Below are 18,020 nucleotides of genomic sequence, written 5' to 3'. Positions count from 1 at the left end.
ATGAATTTCTTGCTTGCTGTGATCATAAATAGTTATTTGAATGTAAACATTTTATTTTTCTATACAATTTTTCTTTCTTTCTAACTTTCTTTCTTTCTTTTCATTTTGATAATATGGATATGAATTTCCAAACTTTGAAAAGCTGATGAATTTCTTGCTTACTGTGATCATAAATATTTATTTAAAGGTAAACATTTTATTTTTCTTGCGTGTCGAAACTTATTTCAAAACTTTACCACCCGTACATTCTAGTAACGGGGGAATTAAAAACAGAGACCATACCAAATAACGTATTTGTAGTTTTGTGAATAAAGTAAAAATGAACTGATAAGTGACAATTTGTTACTACATCTGTAGATACCTTCACCAGACTAGAAAAGCAGTCGTATCAAATTCTAACAAAACGACTGTTAGAATTTGATTATTTTACAGAGACAAACAGCTGATATTTTAGCCAATCACGTTACTTAAACTCTTAAAACGTTTGTTGTAGAAAATAAAACGGTATCATAGCGTGCAGATAACAAGGAACCAGCATGAATGTATCGAAAAAAAATGACCGCCATTGGAATAGAAAATCAATAACATTAACAAAGTTTATAGCCAGAACCGTTCTTCATTTAAAGGATACCAAATGATGAAAACAATATGGGTAGGAATTTCAAAACTTTGAAAAGGTGATAAATTTCTTGCTTGCTGTAATTCCAAAATAGTTATTTGAAGGTAAACATTTTTTTCTTAACAATTTTCTTTCTTTCTTTCTGAACTATATTCATTTGAAATAAGAATACATAATTATTTGTTGTGTTGAAAAGAATATCTAATATAATAATTGTGTTAAAATATATAAATATCCCTACTGTAAAAAAAAGAGTCAGGGTGAGAGGACAACAGTCAAAATACAAATTTAAGTAAGACCATAACATTTTTTTTTCTCCTTGTAAAATTTAATGCCACAAACTAACCAGATTTTTTTTATTTTATTTTATTTATTTATTTTTTTGACTCAGTGAATTAAAAGTCATTTCTTCATGCAAGCCCTCAAATATATCAAGAAACTGTCAACTGTTGGAAGCAAAAGAAATCAGGTATATTAAATTAATAACCAGAATTTTAGTGGAGAAGATTTCACCTGAAATGTTACAGTACTGCTAGAATTTGGTTATTTTACAGAGCCATTAGATATTTTAAACCATCACGTCACTACACACACACACGCGATTTCTCACTTAGGTACAACAAATTGGCGACCGGATAAGAGAGATATCTTTAAGATAAGACTTACTGAGAATTCTACAGTGTTGTAAAATAAATTCACATTTTATTTATTTATTAATTTTTCTCAGTTATTCTGTTAGAATATGTAATTAAACTGAATTTTAAAAGTAAAATACAGAAAATAACCATTCAATTTGAAAAAAAAAATCATTTCACTTGTCAGAATTCTATACCCTAACAGCAATCGGAATTAAAAACCGGAAATAACACATACCCTAAACAAAACGGCACATAGACTTTCCCACCAAGCTTGGGCAACAATGGGAAAGAATCGGATAGTAATCTAAATTAAGTAGTCAACTAGCTTTTCTGGTTATTTACAGAAATATCTTTCAACTCCTATGTTTTGTGTGTTTTGTGGTGTGAATATATGTTAGCCACAGTAACCTATAATGAAAAAGTGAACAGCATTTTCAGACTTGTATTTGTGTTCTGTGAATATATGTTAATAATCAACAATTTGGAATATTCAGAATTAATTTTGCTCAGTTATTCTGTTAGAATATGACCTTTAAAAGTAAAATACAGAAATAACCAATTAATTTGGAAAAAAAATATAATAATTTCACTTGTCAGAATTCCATACTCTAACAGCAATCGGAATTCAAAACCGGAAATAACACTTACCCTAAACAAAATGGCACATAGACTTTCCCACCAAGGTTGGGCAACAGTGGGAAAGAATTAATACAGAGAACCAATCGGATACTAAAATAAATTGAGTAGTCCACTTGCTTTTCTGGTTATTTACAGAAATATCTTTCAACTCCTATGTTTTGTGTGTTTTGTGGTGTGAATATATGTTACCCACAGTAACTTATAATGAAAAAGTGAAATCTCTTTTCAGACTTGTGTTTGTGTTCTGTGAATATATGTTAATCAACAATTTGGAATATTCAGAAAACCTAGATAGTACCAAGATGTTCCCATTCTGGAAAGAAATGTAAGTTTTTTGGGGGTTTTTTAACTTGAACATAACAATTGATAATTGTAATACAATAATCACTGTTCGTATGTTTTTTGGTGAGCGTAATTCTATTACTAAATAGTTTTTTTAATAAGAATAATGATATGATACATATTAAAGTACTAACATGGATACATTAGCGACTTTTCATGTCTAATGTGTATGTGTGTGTTCGTTTGTGTGTGTGATTAAGGACACTATTTTAATTAAATTTTTCAGAAAACCTAATCACACCCGTCATCGCGACATACTCTAAGAATTTCCACCTTTAACAGGAAAGAAACACCCCATAATGAATTGGAAATTAGTACACCCATCATTAGACAACCAAACAAAACATGACGACAATGTCGGATGCGTGTCACCCTGGGAAAATTCCAAGATATCTTATCTCAAAAACATTGCTCACAATTCCATAGCCCAACTCAAACACCATGTGATGTTTCTGACAGAAGTGGGGGCCCATAAATTCCAAACATTCCAAAATCAATAACAACAAACATTCACGTCACGATTCCTAATCTTATCTTGATCCTGATCTGGTCAGAAGTGTCCACCAATCACGACACGATTCCGTATACACTAATATATCTTTCTTTCCATTCAAACAACAACGTCTCTTATTTACAACTAACAAATGACGTGACTGATATTTGTCTGACAACAACAAACGTTCACGTCACGATTCCTTATCTTATCTTGATCTTCATCTGGTCAGAAGTGTCCACCAATCACGACACGATTCCTTATCTCTAATGTATCTTCCTTTCCATTCAAAACAATAACGTCACTTCTACATCTCATAACAACAGACATTCACGTCACGATTCTTTATCTTATCTTGATCTAGATCTTGTTTAAAGTGTCCCACCAATCACGACATGATTCCTTATCTCTACCATCACCCATAATTCCATACGCGAACCAAAAAAATCCCACACAATTCCATACGCGAACCAAAAAAATCCCACACAATTCCATACCCGAACCAAAACACAAGAACTGAAGCCATTGACACAAGTGCCCCCTGGGAAATTCCTGACATTCCTCACTCATGAAGCCACGCCCACCGATAGCATTTGGTCACTAGTGACCGGACTACTACTGACGTCTTTCCAAACATTGCTTAAATGAAACAGAACGGATAGAAGAATCAGAAGAGCGAAGAATAGAAAAACCTTGCAATGATTATACATAAAAGATAAGAAATAAATCTAGGGAAAAAACTGAAAAGTACGGAAAAGAAAACTAAACAAGTATTTCTAATATGGAGTGATGAAATCAAGATGATGAAACGAAGGTAAAAAGAACAGCTTTTTTCAAAGAAACTAGAAGATGAAATGAAATATAAGAGGAGCACGACAATAGTGAAAAAGGAAAGAAGAAATATTAGAAAAAAAGTTGGGAATAATATATTATTATGTTTGAAGAATAAATATATAAATCACAACAATAAACGTATAAATTCACAGACACCAAAATTTTCCTCTCTAGTTTGACAGTATAGGTGATAAACATGTGGTTTCTGCAAAAGGGTAGGAATACCTGTCACACTCAACTAACGGATTTTGTTTCAGTGAAGTTTTCTTAATCAATTCATCATGTTATCACAGATATACCAATTTTTAATTTGAGTCGTTTGCAGCATTTTCACAATGCACGTAAAAACAGAACAACAACAAAAAAAGTAAACAAAAACTCGTTATTTTACGATCTTGTCTCTACTTCTGTCTTCATTACCTGAGCCACCTGGAAAGCAGATGTAGCTAGGCCGACCTGAAGCCACTGTTTTAAATGGCTTAAGGAAAAGTCCTTGTAGTCGCCAATCCAACGAATTCCGTTGACTGTACAAGGTTCAAACTTTAGACACCATTCAAGGCACAGGAACGTCGTTCGTATAAACATGGCTAGAGAATGATTGACTGGATCAGTAGCACCTAAAAAATAACAAGAAAAAAACATATTACCGAAGGCAATATAATTAACAGGTAATTAATAGAAAATGTGCAAAATTACTGTGCAGGATTGGATTCAAACATTTTTGTATCAATGTTAGTTATCTTGAATATAAACGTTTAATCTGTAATTGTCACAAAACAAGAAAGGTTATTAAACAGGTTTTGTTTTATTTTTTCTCTTGAACTCACATATAACATTAGTAACGAAATTATCTCATGATTTCCAATATAAATGCCGTGCCTTATATGGTGTAAAGGATTAGACGACCCTTTTATACATCACGAATTCATACCAAAAATATTTCTGTACATACGATTAGGTTCCAGTTTCAACACAGACTAGCATAATTAAAAATTGACATGAAATAACTAAACTACCTCCCACTAGTCACGTGATTTAATTTAATTTAATTTAATTTAGTAATTTAATAAATTACAGAAGCATTTTAATTTATCAAACTGCTCATCCTTCACAAGGATAAAACGGAGTGGTGTGTGATATATAGTAGCTGTTCAGTTCAATGTGTACGATGGTTGTCCATTTGTTCTGCTTGCCGAAAGAAAACCAAGACGCTTTCAAGCAAATATTTCAGTATAATTCCAGAAGAGCAATTCTGGTTAAAAAAATATAAAAAATATTTGATAATAAATAGTTATGAGAAACAAAGTAGATCCCTTATAGATTACTGTTTCGTATTTATATTGTTCAATGCCTAAGAACATGCTATCATCATCATCATCAAATTCCTGACATGCAGCTTCAAGGAGTGTACAGGATATGATAGTACTACATGAAAAATTTACATCATTACTAATGTTCTATAAGTTTCCTCCAAATCGTCTGTTACGTGTCAAGACTCCAACATTATCAGATCTTATATTTCTATCGTCTGAGGCACTTTGTACCGTATCAATCCACCTATATCTTGGTCTTCCTCTGGGTCTTTTTTCCTGCCAACTTGGCAGAGAACACTTATTTTGCTAATGTCTCCTCTCCCATTTTGTTTAAGTGACTATACCACCTGAGATTAATTCTGCTAGCATACTATCAAATAGTAAATCTTTCCATGTTCCAGAATGCAAGGCGTCACGCTCTAGAAGATGAATTAGTGAGAGTGCGCAATCATCGGACAGATCCGCTCCCATACAACCGTAGACTAGAAGATGCTCATCCTTTAAGGACGACCTGAATAGCATAGTTAAATCGCATCCCATCTCCGTCTGCAGTTCTTCACCATATTTTTGCTTTAGAAGTGAGTGCCAGTTAGTGGCTTCGAAAATGACATTCAAGGTTGACTTGTGAGTGAATATTTCTCTTGCCACAGGTCATGTTATGTTATGCTTCGTAGCTTATCAAGTTGCCCGAATTATTACAGGTAGAACTAGCATCTCGGTAGAGCGAACAAAATGAAAAATCAAGCATGTGCCAATCTGAAAGACTACTTAACACCTATCGTAGCAGTTTACGTAGGGGGGGAGAGCCGCTCTTCCTGGAAAAGCGTGTTTTCCATCTTCCGAAATAGGCAAACCTGTTGAAAAACGTCTTCAGTTAAGACATAATCTGCTGGAGGCATTGAAGACATAACCTTTTGTTTCATCTTCCGTACAATAATCATACCAAAATTTTGCTAACATAATAAACACTTTTTAACTAAAAATTCTTTTATTTTAAGCTTCATATTATAACAGAACATTTTGAGCAATCTTATGTGTAAACCTAAGAGCAACAGCTCGTCCAGGTTACGATATACATAAAGTTACAAAACGTTATGTAATGCATCATCATTATATATACACACATGTAGGGAAGAGTTGCCCAAATCGTACTGCTTAAGACATTTTGACATATTTATTGCCCAAAATGCTTTTAAATGATAAGTCATGTTTGTTTCTACGAATTGATTCCTTATGCATATGATGTGTGTATTTTTAGCACGTTTTTTCCTTTCTTGCAAGTGTTTTAAACGTTTTTATGACCCTGCAATCGGTTCCATTTAGAAAACTCGGTGCTTAAATTGTACTGGTCTGTTTCCAAAATCGTACCTAATATTTGTGAATAAGGAAATGACAATAATATGAAACTTACTCTAGAACGTCAATTTATTTATAAAAAAAATTGAGAAATTACAAAACGTTTAGGGATTTTTATAAATCACTTTTGGGGCAGCAATATGTTTTGTCCTCTTTCAGTACACCACCAACTTTCATGAACCCATAATTTGCAAGTAATGCATTGAATCATATTTTCTAAACGTACTTGTCGACAAAGGAAACAGAACCACCCTTTCTTCATTTATAGATGTATTAATTGCTGGAACGGTACTTGTTGATGGAGCGTTAAAATGAACTTTATCAAAACTCCGATGTTTTCAAAGTCTTTTGGACGCAATTCTTTAGATGTTGCAACGTCTTGCTCATAGAATCAATATTTGCTAGTTTCTTTTCCTTCAGAGCATCAATTAATTTTTTATGAAGACTACTAGTGAGCACGGTTGATAGTTGAGCTGCTCGTCGGTCCTTACTAGTATTTGTTGGAATCGGTGATATTTCGGCAATAGGAACTTTTAAAGAAGAACTAGGTTGAATATTCTCTTTTGATTCATCAATCTCATTATTTTCTACAGTGTTGGATTCAATTGCAACCTGAGGATCTTCAGTTTCAGTCTCATTTAACTCATTTTCGGAAAACGCAATATCGTTTTGAGAATTTTTTTCGACATTTTCCTCATGTGTTAAAAGATTACTAGAAGCAAAATCTGCATCACCAAAAACGAGAGGATTAACTGGCCAGGATCCACTACTTTTAAAAGCATTCACTGCATTTCCAACAGACGCTGCTCTATAATAAGCTGCAGTTATTATTTCAGTTACATCATACTGAGTAATGTTTTGGGCTTGCATGATTTGTCATCCACTGGTCAAGAGATTGTTCGTAGTATGTTTGCATGGGACCAAACACACCAACATCCAGGGGCTGTAATCTGCGTGTGGTATGTCCTGGAAACTATACAAGGATTACGCCATTTGCACGTGCCAAATTTAATGCCTCTAAATTTCAAAATAATAAAGATGTACATGTAATGTCCTAAATCGTACCAATACGATTTTAGAAACACTTCAGTGATACGATTTAGGAAACTATGCATTTCGTTTAAAAAACTAACATAACCTTAAATGGTTTTTATAAAACAAATATTTAAAACAATGTAACAAGTCTAGTATCAACAAAACTCTAGTAACGTACCTTGAAATGTTATTATTTGATCAATATCATCTATATAAATAAAGTCAAAATTTACATTGAACTTACCTGATTTTTTTCGACCTTAATAACTCATGAAAATCACAATGTAACCTCTCAACTTATTTCCTACAATACAGATTAGTCATTTAGTTTATGTGCCAGCCGCTAGATACAGCTTATATTAATTGGTTTATGAAAAATACCTAAAGTACGATTTAGGCAACCGGTACGCATTCGGCAACTCTCCCCTACATCTATACAGTGGCGTATTTAGGTATTTCCCGCTTTTAGACCCGCCGAAAGTGCAGCCGCCCGATATTTAATGAACGTGTTGATTTACATGCATAACCTATTTATATCGTAAATTCTTAATATAAATATAATTACAAAAATGAGAGCCCGAAAATTTCCGCCGCCAATCAAAATTTGCCGCTCTAGGCCCGGGCCTATACGGCCTATAACCCAAATACGCCACTGCATCTATATAACATACATATTATATATTATTATATTATTATAATATAATAACTTAATAAAATCACGGGAGACATGCTAATATGTACAGAAAAGTTGCATGGCATTAATAAGGATTTGGAACAAAACAAATGAAAGTAGCTTAGTAGCATTTACATATTTGCATTTTACACACGAAACTGAATCTTACACGTAAATCTTACTTTAAGGTATTTTACGTGAAGCGAAAGTAAGAAGTAGAAACTTACCCATGCGTACAATAATTATTGTTTGTCCCTCGGGTGCGCGACATGGCATGACGGTAATGCAATTCGTCATGAACACAGAGCGGACTTCATCAAGTCCGGATGCCTTGAAACATTCCGGGATGTTCGATCGTATCTTGTAATACAGTAGGATCGAGTCGAAAGCTCTCTGGACATCATACTTTCTCACACGCAGAAAAGCCAAAAGGAAATTGTTGTCAGTTCTTGAAACGAAGTCTTTCTGCTCTGTAAAAAATAAGGACTTGTGGTTAATGTATAAACCAAGCACTATTATAATAGTTATCATTTTTAGAATATAATTGGCATTTTTATAGCTTTTTCTATTGAGAGTGGGCATCCAATAAGGCACATAGCCCAATGCTAGTTTTTAACAAGTGGAGGATTATAGTTTGTAATCGCCTATCACCGGAAACCAAACACCCAGTGATTTGCATTTGGTTTTTTAATCGAGTAGACGCATATTTTCCTAGGGGCTTAGTAATATAGTACAAGGAGTCGTTTATTCTAACCGATCCGAACACTTTAATGAAAACATCAAACTACCGCTTGCTTTTTAGAGCAAGAGTTGTTATACAACATCGGCTGTTGTAGAACAACCCATGGTCGTAACAAAACTAAAACATAGGTAAAGAAACGGCGTCCTTATTCCAAGCCTTTTTTAAAATATTGTTTATTAACGATGATGATAATCAGCCTTTCATGGTCATTGCGGAAGGGTTAGGTCCACTTCTACGGTGATTCATTCGATATGGGGAAAATGTAAATATATTTGTATGAGAATGATTGTATGAAGGTGAAGACAACCAGAACCATCCATGCCCTAGGCAAAATTTGAACCCACAGTCTTTTGGCTTTAGAGCACACACACGCTAACCATTCAGTCAACCAGGACGACTATTCATTAAGTAACGGATAAAACTTCTGGCTAAAATCAATATTAAAACTCTCGCTAGTTGATCTCTCCACAGTATCGTTGATGATAATCGTATGTGTTCTTCTAGCAAGCGCGACTGTTTTGCGGAAAAAACAATCAAATGTTCCAGGACAAAAATTAATGCCACCTTTGTATTATTCATACAGGAAGACACTCAAATGAGAGTCGACTGTAAATTTTAACATTGTCAGAAGAATCTGGAAGAGCACTTCCAGAATTTGAAAGAGTTCTGTTTAAAATCTGGAACACCATGAGTTGGCATACTAAGAATAACAGAGACGAAAGTTTCGCTTAAAAAATCCAGAAATTTAATTATAAAATTTTCGCCTTTGTTTTACAGCAATCTTCAATAAAGAAATAGAACAGAATAAAAATTATTTACATAACAGAAAGATTTGAAAACTGCCACCATATTAGTTTCAGTAAGGTAAAAAGACTCAATAATATTCAAATTATAAGACTAAGTAAATAAGAAAGATCAGCAGATTGAAAAAGTACTATCACCTCGTTAAAGAGATGAACTTAGACTATCAGGTCTATTTAAGTTTGGGCAGCGAACTAACGTTTCAGAAGTTACCTTTTAAGACGTTCCATAATAAACCTATTGTTAGGAAGGATATTGGTTGTATTCTAGAGAACTGTGTGTTTGGTAGATACTGCAAGTTCAACCAGCCCCGATAATTCACAATCATGGTACTCGGTATAAAATTTATGATCTTCGTGACGGGTAAGAGCAGCTATTCCAGACCGTCCATAATAACGTAAGACATGGAAGCAAAGAATCTCGTAAACAACCGGAAAACCAAATGAGAGGAAGCTTCACCTTAGAAGGTGAGTGAAAGGTGAAGATTTTTCTGACAAGCCTTTTTTAAAATATTGTTTATTAACGATGATGATCGTTATTTGTGAAAGGTGAAGATTTTTCTGACAAGACAAAAGACAAACAAACTAATCTACCGGCTAGTTGCAATTTATTTACGCCAGCATATTCGCTAGTGAATATTATGGTTGGTGTGCGTGTGTTATTGCGCATTCATGTAACTAGAGACTGAGACGTTTTGTGTCAGCTCTACCTTTACATAAACAAAATATCGAATCACTCTAGGCTGTTTTTCTTGGATAGATATAGTCAGCAAGCATTCCTAATCATGCGAATATTTAAATAAGATTAATTACATAACTTCCTTGTATCTTCGTTTATAAATATTTTCACCTTTCAAGATACGCTCAGTGTATTAATGTTCTTTAGATGGAGTCCGAAGAGAAGGAATGAATGAAGAAGTGTAGTGAATTGAGAAACTTTAACATGTCCAAATAATGAGCAAAAAATATGTACTTTCCGAGATTGTGTCTTTCAAGTTGAGCAATAACAACACCAAAACAACTCATGTCCAACATGGTGGCCATCAACTGTTTCCCAGCTGCAATGTGGGAGAATTATAATTTCCATTTTCCTATTCATTTTCTTTTCCATTGATCTCTGCCGTAGTTCGGAAATAATAATATTTCATATGGAATATGTTGTGCTAAATAGGCCAGCATACGAGCATAAGGATGTTTCGGAAGTCAGTTATCGCCGATGACCGTCGAATAAAATGACCTCCGCTCGAATCACATTTACGAAGCAATGAAACTTTATAAGTTTTTACATCTGAAGTTAACTGGTCTCGTACAAAAGTAGTAGGATATTTTCACTCCAAAAAAACAGACAAACCGTCAAGAAAATCACAAGCAATTAGCAGATATAGTACGCTGCCCTCATAGCATGAACTCCTTCTGCCCTGATTCCAAACAATCCTAATCAGCAATTGGAAAAATAGAAAAAGAGAGAGACGAACACCGCCATCAAATTCTCGTCCGTCCAAGACGAGTTGAGTCCCCTCGTTAGGGGTTAAAAGCAATTAATGCAACCAGCATGCCATTCCTTTGATCTATCCGCAAGGGCAAGTATTTTATATCTGTGCACGTGTGTTCACCACATTGATTTTCCGGTTTTTAGGGATGACAAATCCAAATTTCCGGGAGGTAAAAAGCACCCGGGTATGATACCAGCTACCTCCCTTTCTGATTCTAAAACCATGCTAAAGATTTTTTAAGTCATGGACGAGATTCAATCCAAGCTCTTTCCAACAAAGAACTCCATGCAAACAAATAAACAAAAAACTATGTAAGCTTTGAAGAACGAATATGAATCGGTTTCGCGATTATGTTAGACCAGTGTTTCTGAACGTTTTTTGGATCATTCCCCACCTCAACGTCTCAAAGATTTTGATGGCTCCTCTAGCATAATAGTAAGCCAAGTTATGAAAAAGTATAATATAAATATGTACGTGTACATTTTCTAATTGCCCACAAAATATTCAAATTGCCGCCCTGTGGGGCGTACACCCCACGTTGAGAAACACTGTGTTAGACCAATGCCAGTGGCGTCCGGTTAAAATTTTAAGTGGGGGGGGAGATACTGCATATATAAAATAAGAAAAATAATTCATTTTTTTCTAATTAGTAACCAATTTATTAATAAGTAAATTTACATATTAAAATGTTTGCTTTATTAAAAATATTATTTGAAAATAAAATCCGTTCTTCTATTTTTGCCATAGAAATAACGTGCGCAAGCATATGATTAATTATCTCTAGCGACAGTTCTCAACGATCATTGTCGGAATGACTTGTTTACGTGCAGTGATAAGTGCAAAAGAATATCGGCGAGTCTATCCGCAATTGACCGAACATGATAATTCCGAAAATGCGTTAGATCGCAGTGCATTTGTTTCATAATCTAAAGCGTTAAAGTGACTAAAAGTGACTAAAACGTGACTAAGTAACTAAAAAAATCCAATTATTAACTATTCAATCAATGTCGAAACATAAGCAGAACCTTTGTCATGTTGCATTGCATTTATATAATGTTGTAAGCATTGTTATTATTTATAAACACAAACAAAATTTATTTTTTTTTCGTTTATTCCTTGGGGGTGCTGCAGTGCTTATGTACAAGCCACCACCGACCAATGCTGAACAAAATTATAACTTAACCAGCGAAACGGATATTAGAACATTAAAATGTCTGTTTCAGTGTTTAAATCGTAATTTTGCGATGTTCCAAAAGATGAACACTTCTGAGAGATAAAAAAGTAACACGGACCTAATATTGAGACGAAAAGAAGCACGAATGAATCACCTAATAATCACCTAATAAACATGCTTGCATAGCAGTCTACCTCAAGGAAAAGATTTTCATACAATTACTCACTTGCCAACAAGTGCTTGAGCTTGTTGATTTGTTTATCTCTTGTCCTTGGATTCTCCTTAAGTTCGTCAGCAGCTTTTTCCATATCAGAAAGTGTGATCTTGGGATCGTCATATGCCCGGATAGAAGTGCTTGCTGTCCCACATGATATTGAAGCTTCAGTACTCATGGCGCAGCTACTCTAAAAGTTAGAAAAATAAACAGAATTGCTTTATCAGATGGGATGTATATAAAAATGAAAGCATTCGAAGTAAAGACATTTTTATTGGTATATTCTAAATGACCTTCAACATGAGAAGATCCAAAACTTGAGAAATATGACTTTGGAAGGCATTGCAGTCAAGGCTACTGTTTATTATTATTATTATTATTATTTTATTCACATAACTGATATACGGTCAAAACAAGATATCATATAAATAAAAATTTGACTGGTGATTCAGAACAATTCAGATTCTACCCAAGAATCTAAGAATAGTCCGTCCGGTAGCGTCGTAAAATAAGGACTGTTCAAGTAATGCTGTTTTTTGTAGGTCATATCACTTCAAGGATTTTAATTGCTGTAAATAGTTGGACAGCTTCTTTGAAGTTGCACCAAGTGCACCGATAATTATTGGGATGACTTTGATGTGTTTAAACCACAGTCGGCCAACTTCGATTGCCAGATCTCGATATTTAGTATTTTTTTTTCAGTTCTTTGTTGTTAATGTTGTTATCACTGGGTGCTGTAATATCGATAATCCAAACCTGTTGATGTTCGATAAATGTGATGTCAGGTGTATTGTGTTCCAAATGCCGATCAGTTTGTATTCTAAAGTCCCAGAGAATTTTTGCTGTTTCGTTTTTCCAATCTAGTCTCTATTTTATGCTGTCACCAGTTATCAGAAGTAGGAAAGCCATATTTTTTGCATACATGCCAATAAACTATTTTGGCCACTTTATCATGGGGTATTTATAGTCAGTTTGAGCTATTTTGCTGCAGGCAATGATTAGATGTTCTACAGTCTCATCTTTCTGATCGCATAATCTGCATTTGCTGTTATTATTGATGTTGCAAATTTTGGCTTTGATTGCATTAGTTTGTAATGCTTGTTCTTGAGCTGTTAGAATGCCATTGCCATGTCTTGTTCACGTCAATTTTGTCCTCAGTATCTCGAAGAAATTAGCCATGCAAGGGTTTATTTTTCCAGTGCACATATCGTATATTTTGTTGTTCATTTTTGTAATCGGATTTGTTTCCTGTTGCTTTTAGAAGTCCCTTTGCTTGAAGCATTGGCTGAGAGCTATTGTCGATGTAATTTCTTAAACCAATTTCTTCTTCTTCTTCCACATTCTGTCTCACTTGCAGCCGACCCCGCCCACCTATTCTTCTCGGTAGGTACAACCGGTCAACATCACTTCGTGGATATAATGCATGATGCATAGTCATTAGTTTTCTTGTTTTGCGGTCTAGTTTGTCCAGGTCGTCTTTTGCCCAATTTGTTATGCCAGCTGTGTATCGGATCACTGGTATAGCCCAAGAATTCATTGCTCTAATTTTGTTTAATCCATTTAGTTTTGTTTTCATAACATTTCTAACTCTTTTGATGTATTTTGATGCTGCCTGTTGTTTACCTTTCGAGTGGAGAATATCATTGGCTTCTAATATTCCTAGATATTTATAGTGTTCGTCAGCTGAAATTGCCTTTATATATTTCTCTTGATCAAAATTAAAATTGCTGGTGTCATTAATTTTTCCTCGTTCAATAGATAAAATTGCGCATTTATCTAAACCAAATTCCATTTTGATGTCAAGACTGAAAATACGAACTGTGTTCAATAAAGAGTCTATTTGCTGGGCCGATTTTCCATATAACTTCAAGTCATCCGTATACAACAGATGGAAAATTTTAATATTACATTTAGGAATTTCATATCCAAGTTTTGTTTTCTTCAGAATCATATACAAAGGTATCAAAGAAATGTTGAAGAGCAATGGTGACAAGGAATTACCTTGGAAAATTCCACGTTTAAAGCTGATATCTCCAAATCGTTCATTATTCGCTATTAATGTTGTTTTCCATGATTTCATAGCAGTAGCCAGAAACGAACATATGTTTTTGCTAATTCCAAATATTTTTAGTGATTTTAGGATCCAGGAGTGTGAGAGGGAATCGAATGCTTTCTTGTAATCTATCCATGCATGTTTAAATTAGTTTTTCGTCTTTCTGAGTTTCTGAGAATCATTTTATTAATAAGGATCTGGTCTTTTGTTCCTCTAGATTTTTGAAAATTTCCCTTTTGTTCAATCGGATAAATCTGATTATCCGATAACGGTATATGGAATTTTCTATGATTGCAGTGAACATCTTAAGCGTAGCTGGTAGGCATGTTATTGGACGATAGTTACTTGGGTCTGCATCCTTATCCTTATCTTTAATGAAGAGAAAAGTGAGCCCAGATATCATCTAGTCTTCGACTGAACCAGACTGCAACAAATAATTAAATTGTTCTGCCATTCGATCATGTAGACTGGTTAGACGTTTTAACCAAAATCCATGTAGTTCGTCTTTGCCAGGTGCGCTGCAGATTTTTAATTTTCTAGCTTGAGAACTGACCATTTCTTTAGTGATAATGACATTTTGCATTTGTTTTTGTTTCATTTCTGATTCTATTTCCTTAATCCATGAAGCATCTTTATTGTGTTCAATAGGATTATCCCAGATTGACTTCCAAAATTTGAGTGTGTCTTCTTTCCCGGGTGAATGATAGTTTGCATTTGTATTTCTCTGGAGAGACTGGAAGAACAGACGTTGGTTCTGTCGAAATTTCATATTTTGTACATATTGGTTTATTCTTGCTTCATATCTTTTAATTTTCTGTGCAATCGCTGTAATTCTTTGTTTTAGCTCTTCGGTAACTTCAGCAATTGTTTTGTTGGCCAAATTATATGTGTTAATAAGTTTGTTTTTGATGTTATTATTTTTCAACCGTCCTTCTTTAAAACACTTGAAGTTGCTTAGATCAGCTAGAAGCCTGTTAACCTTTCGTTCTAACCGGATTTTCTATGGTGCAGATTGTTTCATCCTCGGCGTTTGCTCTTTGGGTTTGCAACCAAGCTTCACTGAAATGATATAGGCTGTGCTGTATAGAAACTGATTTGTTAACTTTATACTGTTGGTTGTGATGGTTGTAATTACAGCATTTGCGTCTAAGAGGAGCCGTTTTAGCTTAGATTGTTGTAGAGCTTTTAATGGTGGTAGTCGTATACGATCATTTATGGAGTTCATATGTTCCAATATCCCTGACTTCATTTTACACTGCCCTTCTGTCAAAACATTCTGAGGTATGTCATCAGCTTGATGTTTACTGAGTTGAATTCCAAAGTTTGATATAGCTACTTTCTGATGAGTTTCTGTTACTGGAGTTGTTGGTTTATTACGTAACTCTTGCAGCTCAATTTCAGTAAATATTTTATTACGGAAAATGAAATTCTTTTGGTCCATAAGTCTTTGTTCTGTTATTGCAGATTCTGGGAACTTTTGTTTCCAAATTAAATGCATACGCTTCCTGAAACCTCGTGTTTTTGGCGTTGATCTGTAAAAACATTTCATAATGTCTCTGTTTTCTTCTACAGTCCATTTTTTACGTTTGGTTTCTTCCAGTCGCTTTTCATCTTCCTGTCCTGATTGTCCAGCAAAGAGAGCTGGGTCCTGTAGCCCACTTGTTGCCTGATGCCCAGGATACCCAACATCTGATGCAGTCTTTGATCAGTCAACGCCCGGGTCATCAAGGACTGCCTCATATGTTGGGGATCCTTAAGATGAGGGATGGAACACTGTTAGTCTGGCTCCTCAGTTGAGACCTGCCTGACAAGGGTGGTCCTGCTGGCCGTGCTGAATAGTTCTCAAACATCACTGAAGCACGCAAACCCCACCGCTACGACAAGGCCGTGTTCCTTCGGGGGATTATTATTATTATTATTATTATAGAGGGCGCATATAGAGGGCGCTGTGTAGGCATACGAACGGTTGCATGGTCGTATCGCTCGTCCCGTTTTTATAGTTTCAATGCGGTTCTAACTCCTGTTTTCAATTTAAACGTGTCATAAAGAAACTCTACTTGTCACGCTGAAGACAGTGACATATAATTCATCGAAATCGGCCAAGTGGAATCCAAAATCTCAGTGTGCTAAAAATTGAAGCGTACACCGCGGTTGCTAACGAGTACAGAACAAAGGACGTCGCCATCTTTGCTGCTGTCCAAAGTAAGAAAGGAGAGTCATGAAGTGCAACAAGTGTCAGAAGGAATTGCCATCCGACGGATGTTACATAACCTGCAGGAAATGCTATAGGAATCTTCACTTTACATGTTCCGGACTTTCTGAAACAACCTGGCAACGCAAATCCAATGGCAAACGAGAAGAAAGGAAGTACCTAAACTGTAGAGAGAACTAAGAAACGTCACCACCCACGACGCAACTGATTATGCCGGAGGCAGAATCGGGCGATGAACTGACCAGACAACAACACACAGGTGAGTCTTATAATTTGAGTTCCGTTAATTTATTACTAGAAAAAGGTATAGAAAATATAAAAGCCAGGTTAGTAGATCTTGTCCAAGAACTATTTGATAAACAGAATAAAGAAATAACAAAAAAATTAGCGAATATGAAGAGTTTGTTTAATTTAATAATTCAAAAGTCGAAGAAGTCTTACAAAAGGTAAAAGACATTAAAACCAGCATTAACGCATTAACTGAGAGGCAGCACAAATTGATAAAAGACACATCGGAACTCCGTCAAGAATTTAATTCCCTGAAACAACAATACGAAGTTTTAAACCAACAACAACATAAAGAAGACCTTGTCATAAACGGTCTTCCAGAAACTGAATCCACAGAAAATCTCAGAGACGTAGTTCTAAAGTTAGGCCATGCAATTGACATCACCCCACAGCATAATGATATTCAGACCATAAATCGGTTTCCCAGGAAGAACAGAAAACAAGGTTCGCCACGATCGGCACCAGTCATAGTTCGTTTGACAAGCAAGGCTACAAGAGACAATCTCATAAAAGCCAGCAGACTGAAAATACCAGTAGTCAAGGATTTAAATGCATCGCAAGACAATACGCCAATCTTTCTATCTGAGTATTTAACACCTTTCAATCAGAATCTTTTGTACCAAGCAAGAAAGGAAAAAACAGAAAAAGTATCAATTTTTATGGATCAAAGACGGCAAAATATTCTTGAGAAAGTCACAGACTTCAAAGTCTATACAAATAAAAAGCTCGGAAGATATAGACAAGTTGCCAGAGTGAAACAAAAGACTCCAACTTAGTTCAATAAGAAGATCTCAACACAACAAAAATGAATGTGAACCATCAGATAGATGTAATTACACCAGAATACATCAGTAATTGTACTTTCGAATCTCTTGATGTATGGAAACAAAATACAGTACAAGCGAGAGGTCTCACAATCTTGCATATTAACATCAGAATCATCCGAAAACATTGGTTATTATTACAGGCTTATCTGAGGAATTACACTGATATTATTGATATATTGATTCTTACAGAAGTATCCATAACTAATGCCGCCAAACAAGAAGAGGGGGTGGAATACTAATATTTATGAAACAAAAATTAATAGCAAAAGAAATGG

General features: G+C 34.9%; 1 protein-coding gene across 2 annotated transcripts in view; it reads right to left on the bottom strand.

Moving 5' to 3' along the window:
- LOC150106965 (alpha-tocopherol transfer protein-like) overlaps window positions 1-18,020 on the bottom strand; it is a 42,566-nt gene that overhangs the window by 14,290 nt on the left and 10,256 nt on the right. The window contains exons 2-4 of one of the 2 annotated variants that reach the window (XM_090392848.1): window positions 12,378-12,555; window positions 8,170-8,412; window positions 3,986-4,182 (exon numbers count right to left, since the gene is read on the bottom strand). In XM_090392848.1, coding sequence (XP_090248974.1) covers window positions 3,986-4,182; window positions 8,170-8,412; window positions 12,378-12,543 — 606 coding nt within the window. In that variant the 5' untranslated portion in view covers window positions 12,544-12,555. The remainder of the gene's footprint in view (window positions 1-3,985; window positions 4,183-8,169; window positions 8,413-12,377; window positions 12,556-18,020) is intronic. The other variant, XM_090392849.1, reaches the window with a different exon arrangement.

Source organism: Typopeltis vanoorti, chromosome 5 (genome assembly GCF_054136105.1).
Source record: "Typopeltis vanoorti isolate ZY-2024b chromosome 5, IOZ_Tvanoo_1.0, whole genome shotgun sequence".
Lineage (NCBI taxonomy): Eukaryota > Metazoa > Arthropoda > Arachnida > Uropygi > Thelyphonidae > Typopeltis > Typopeltis vanoorti.
Note: the sequence above shows the minus strand (reverse complement) of the source record. Positions and strands in the feature narration are given on the sequence as shown.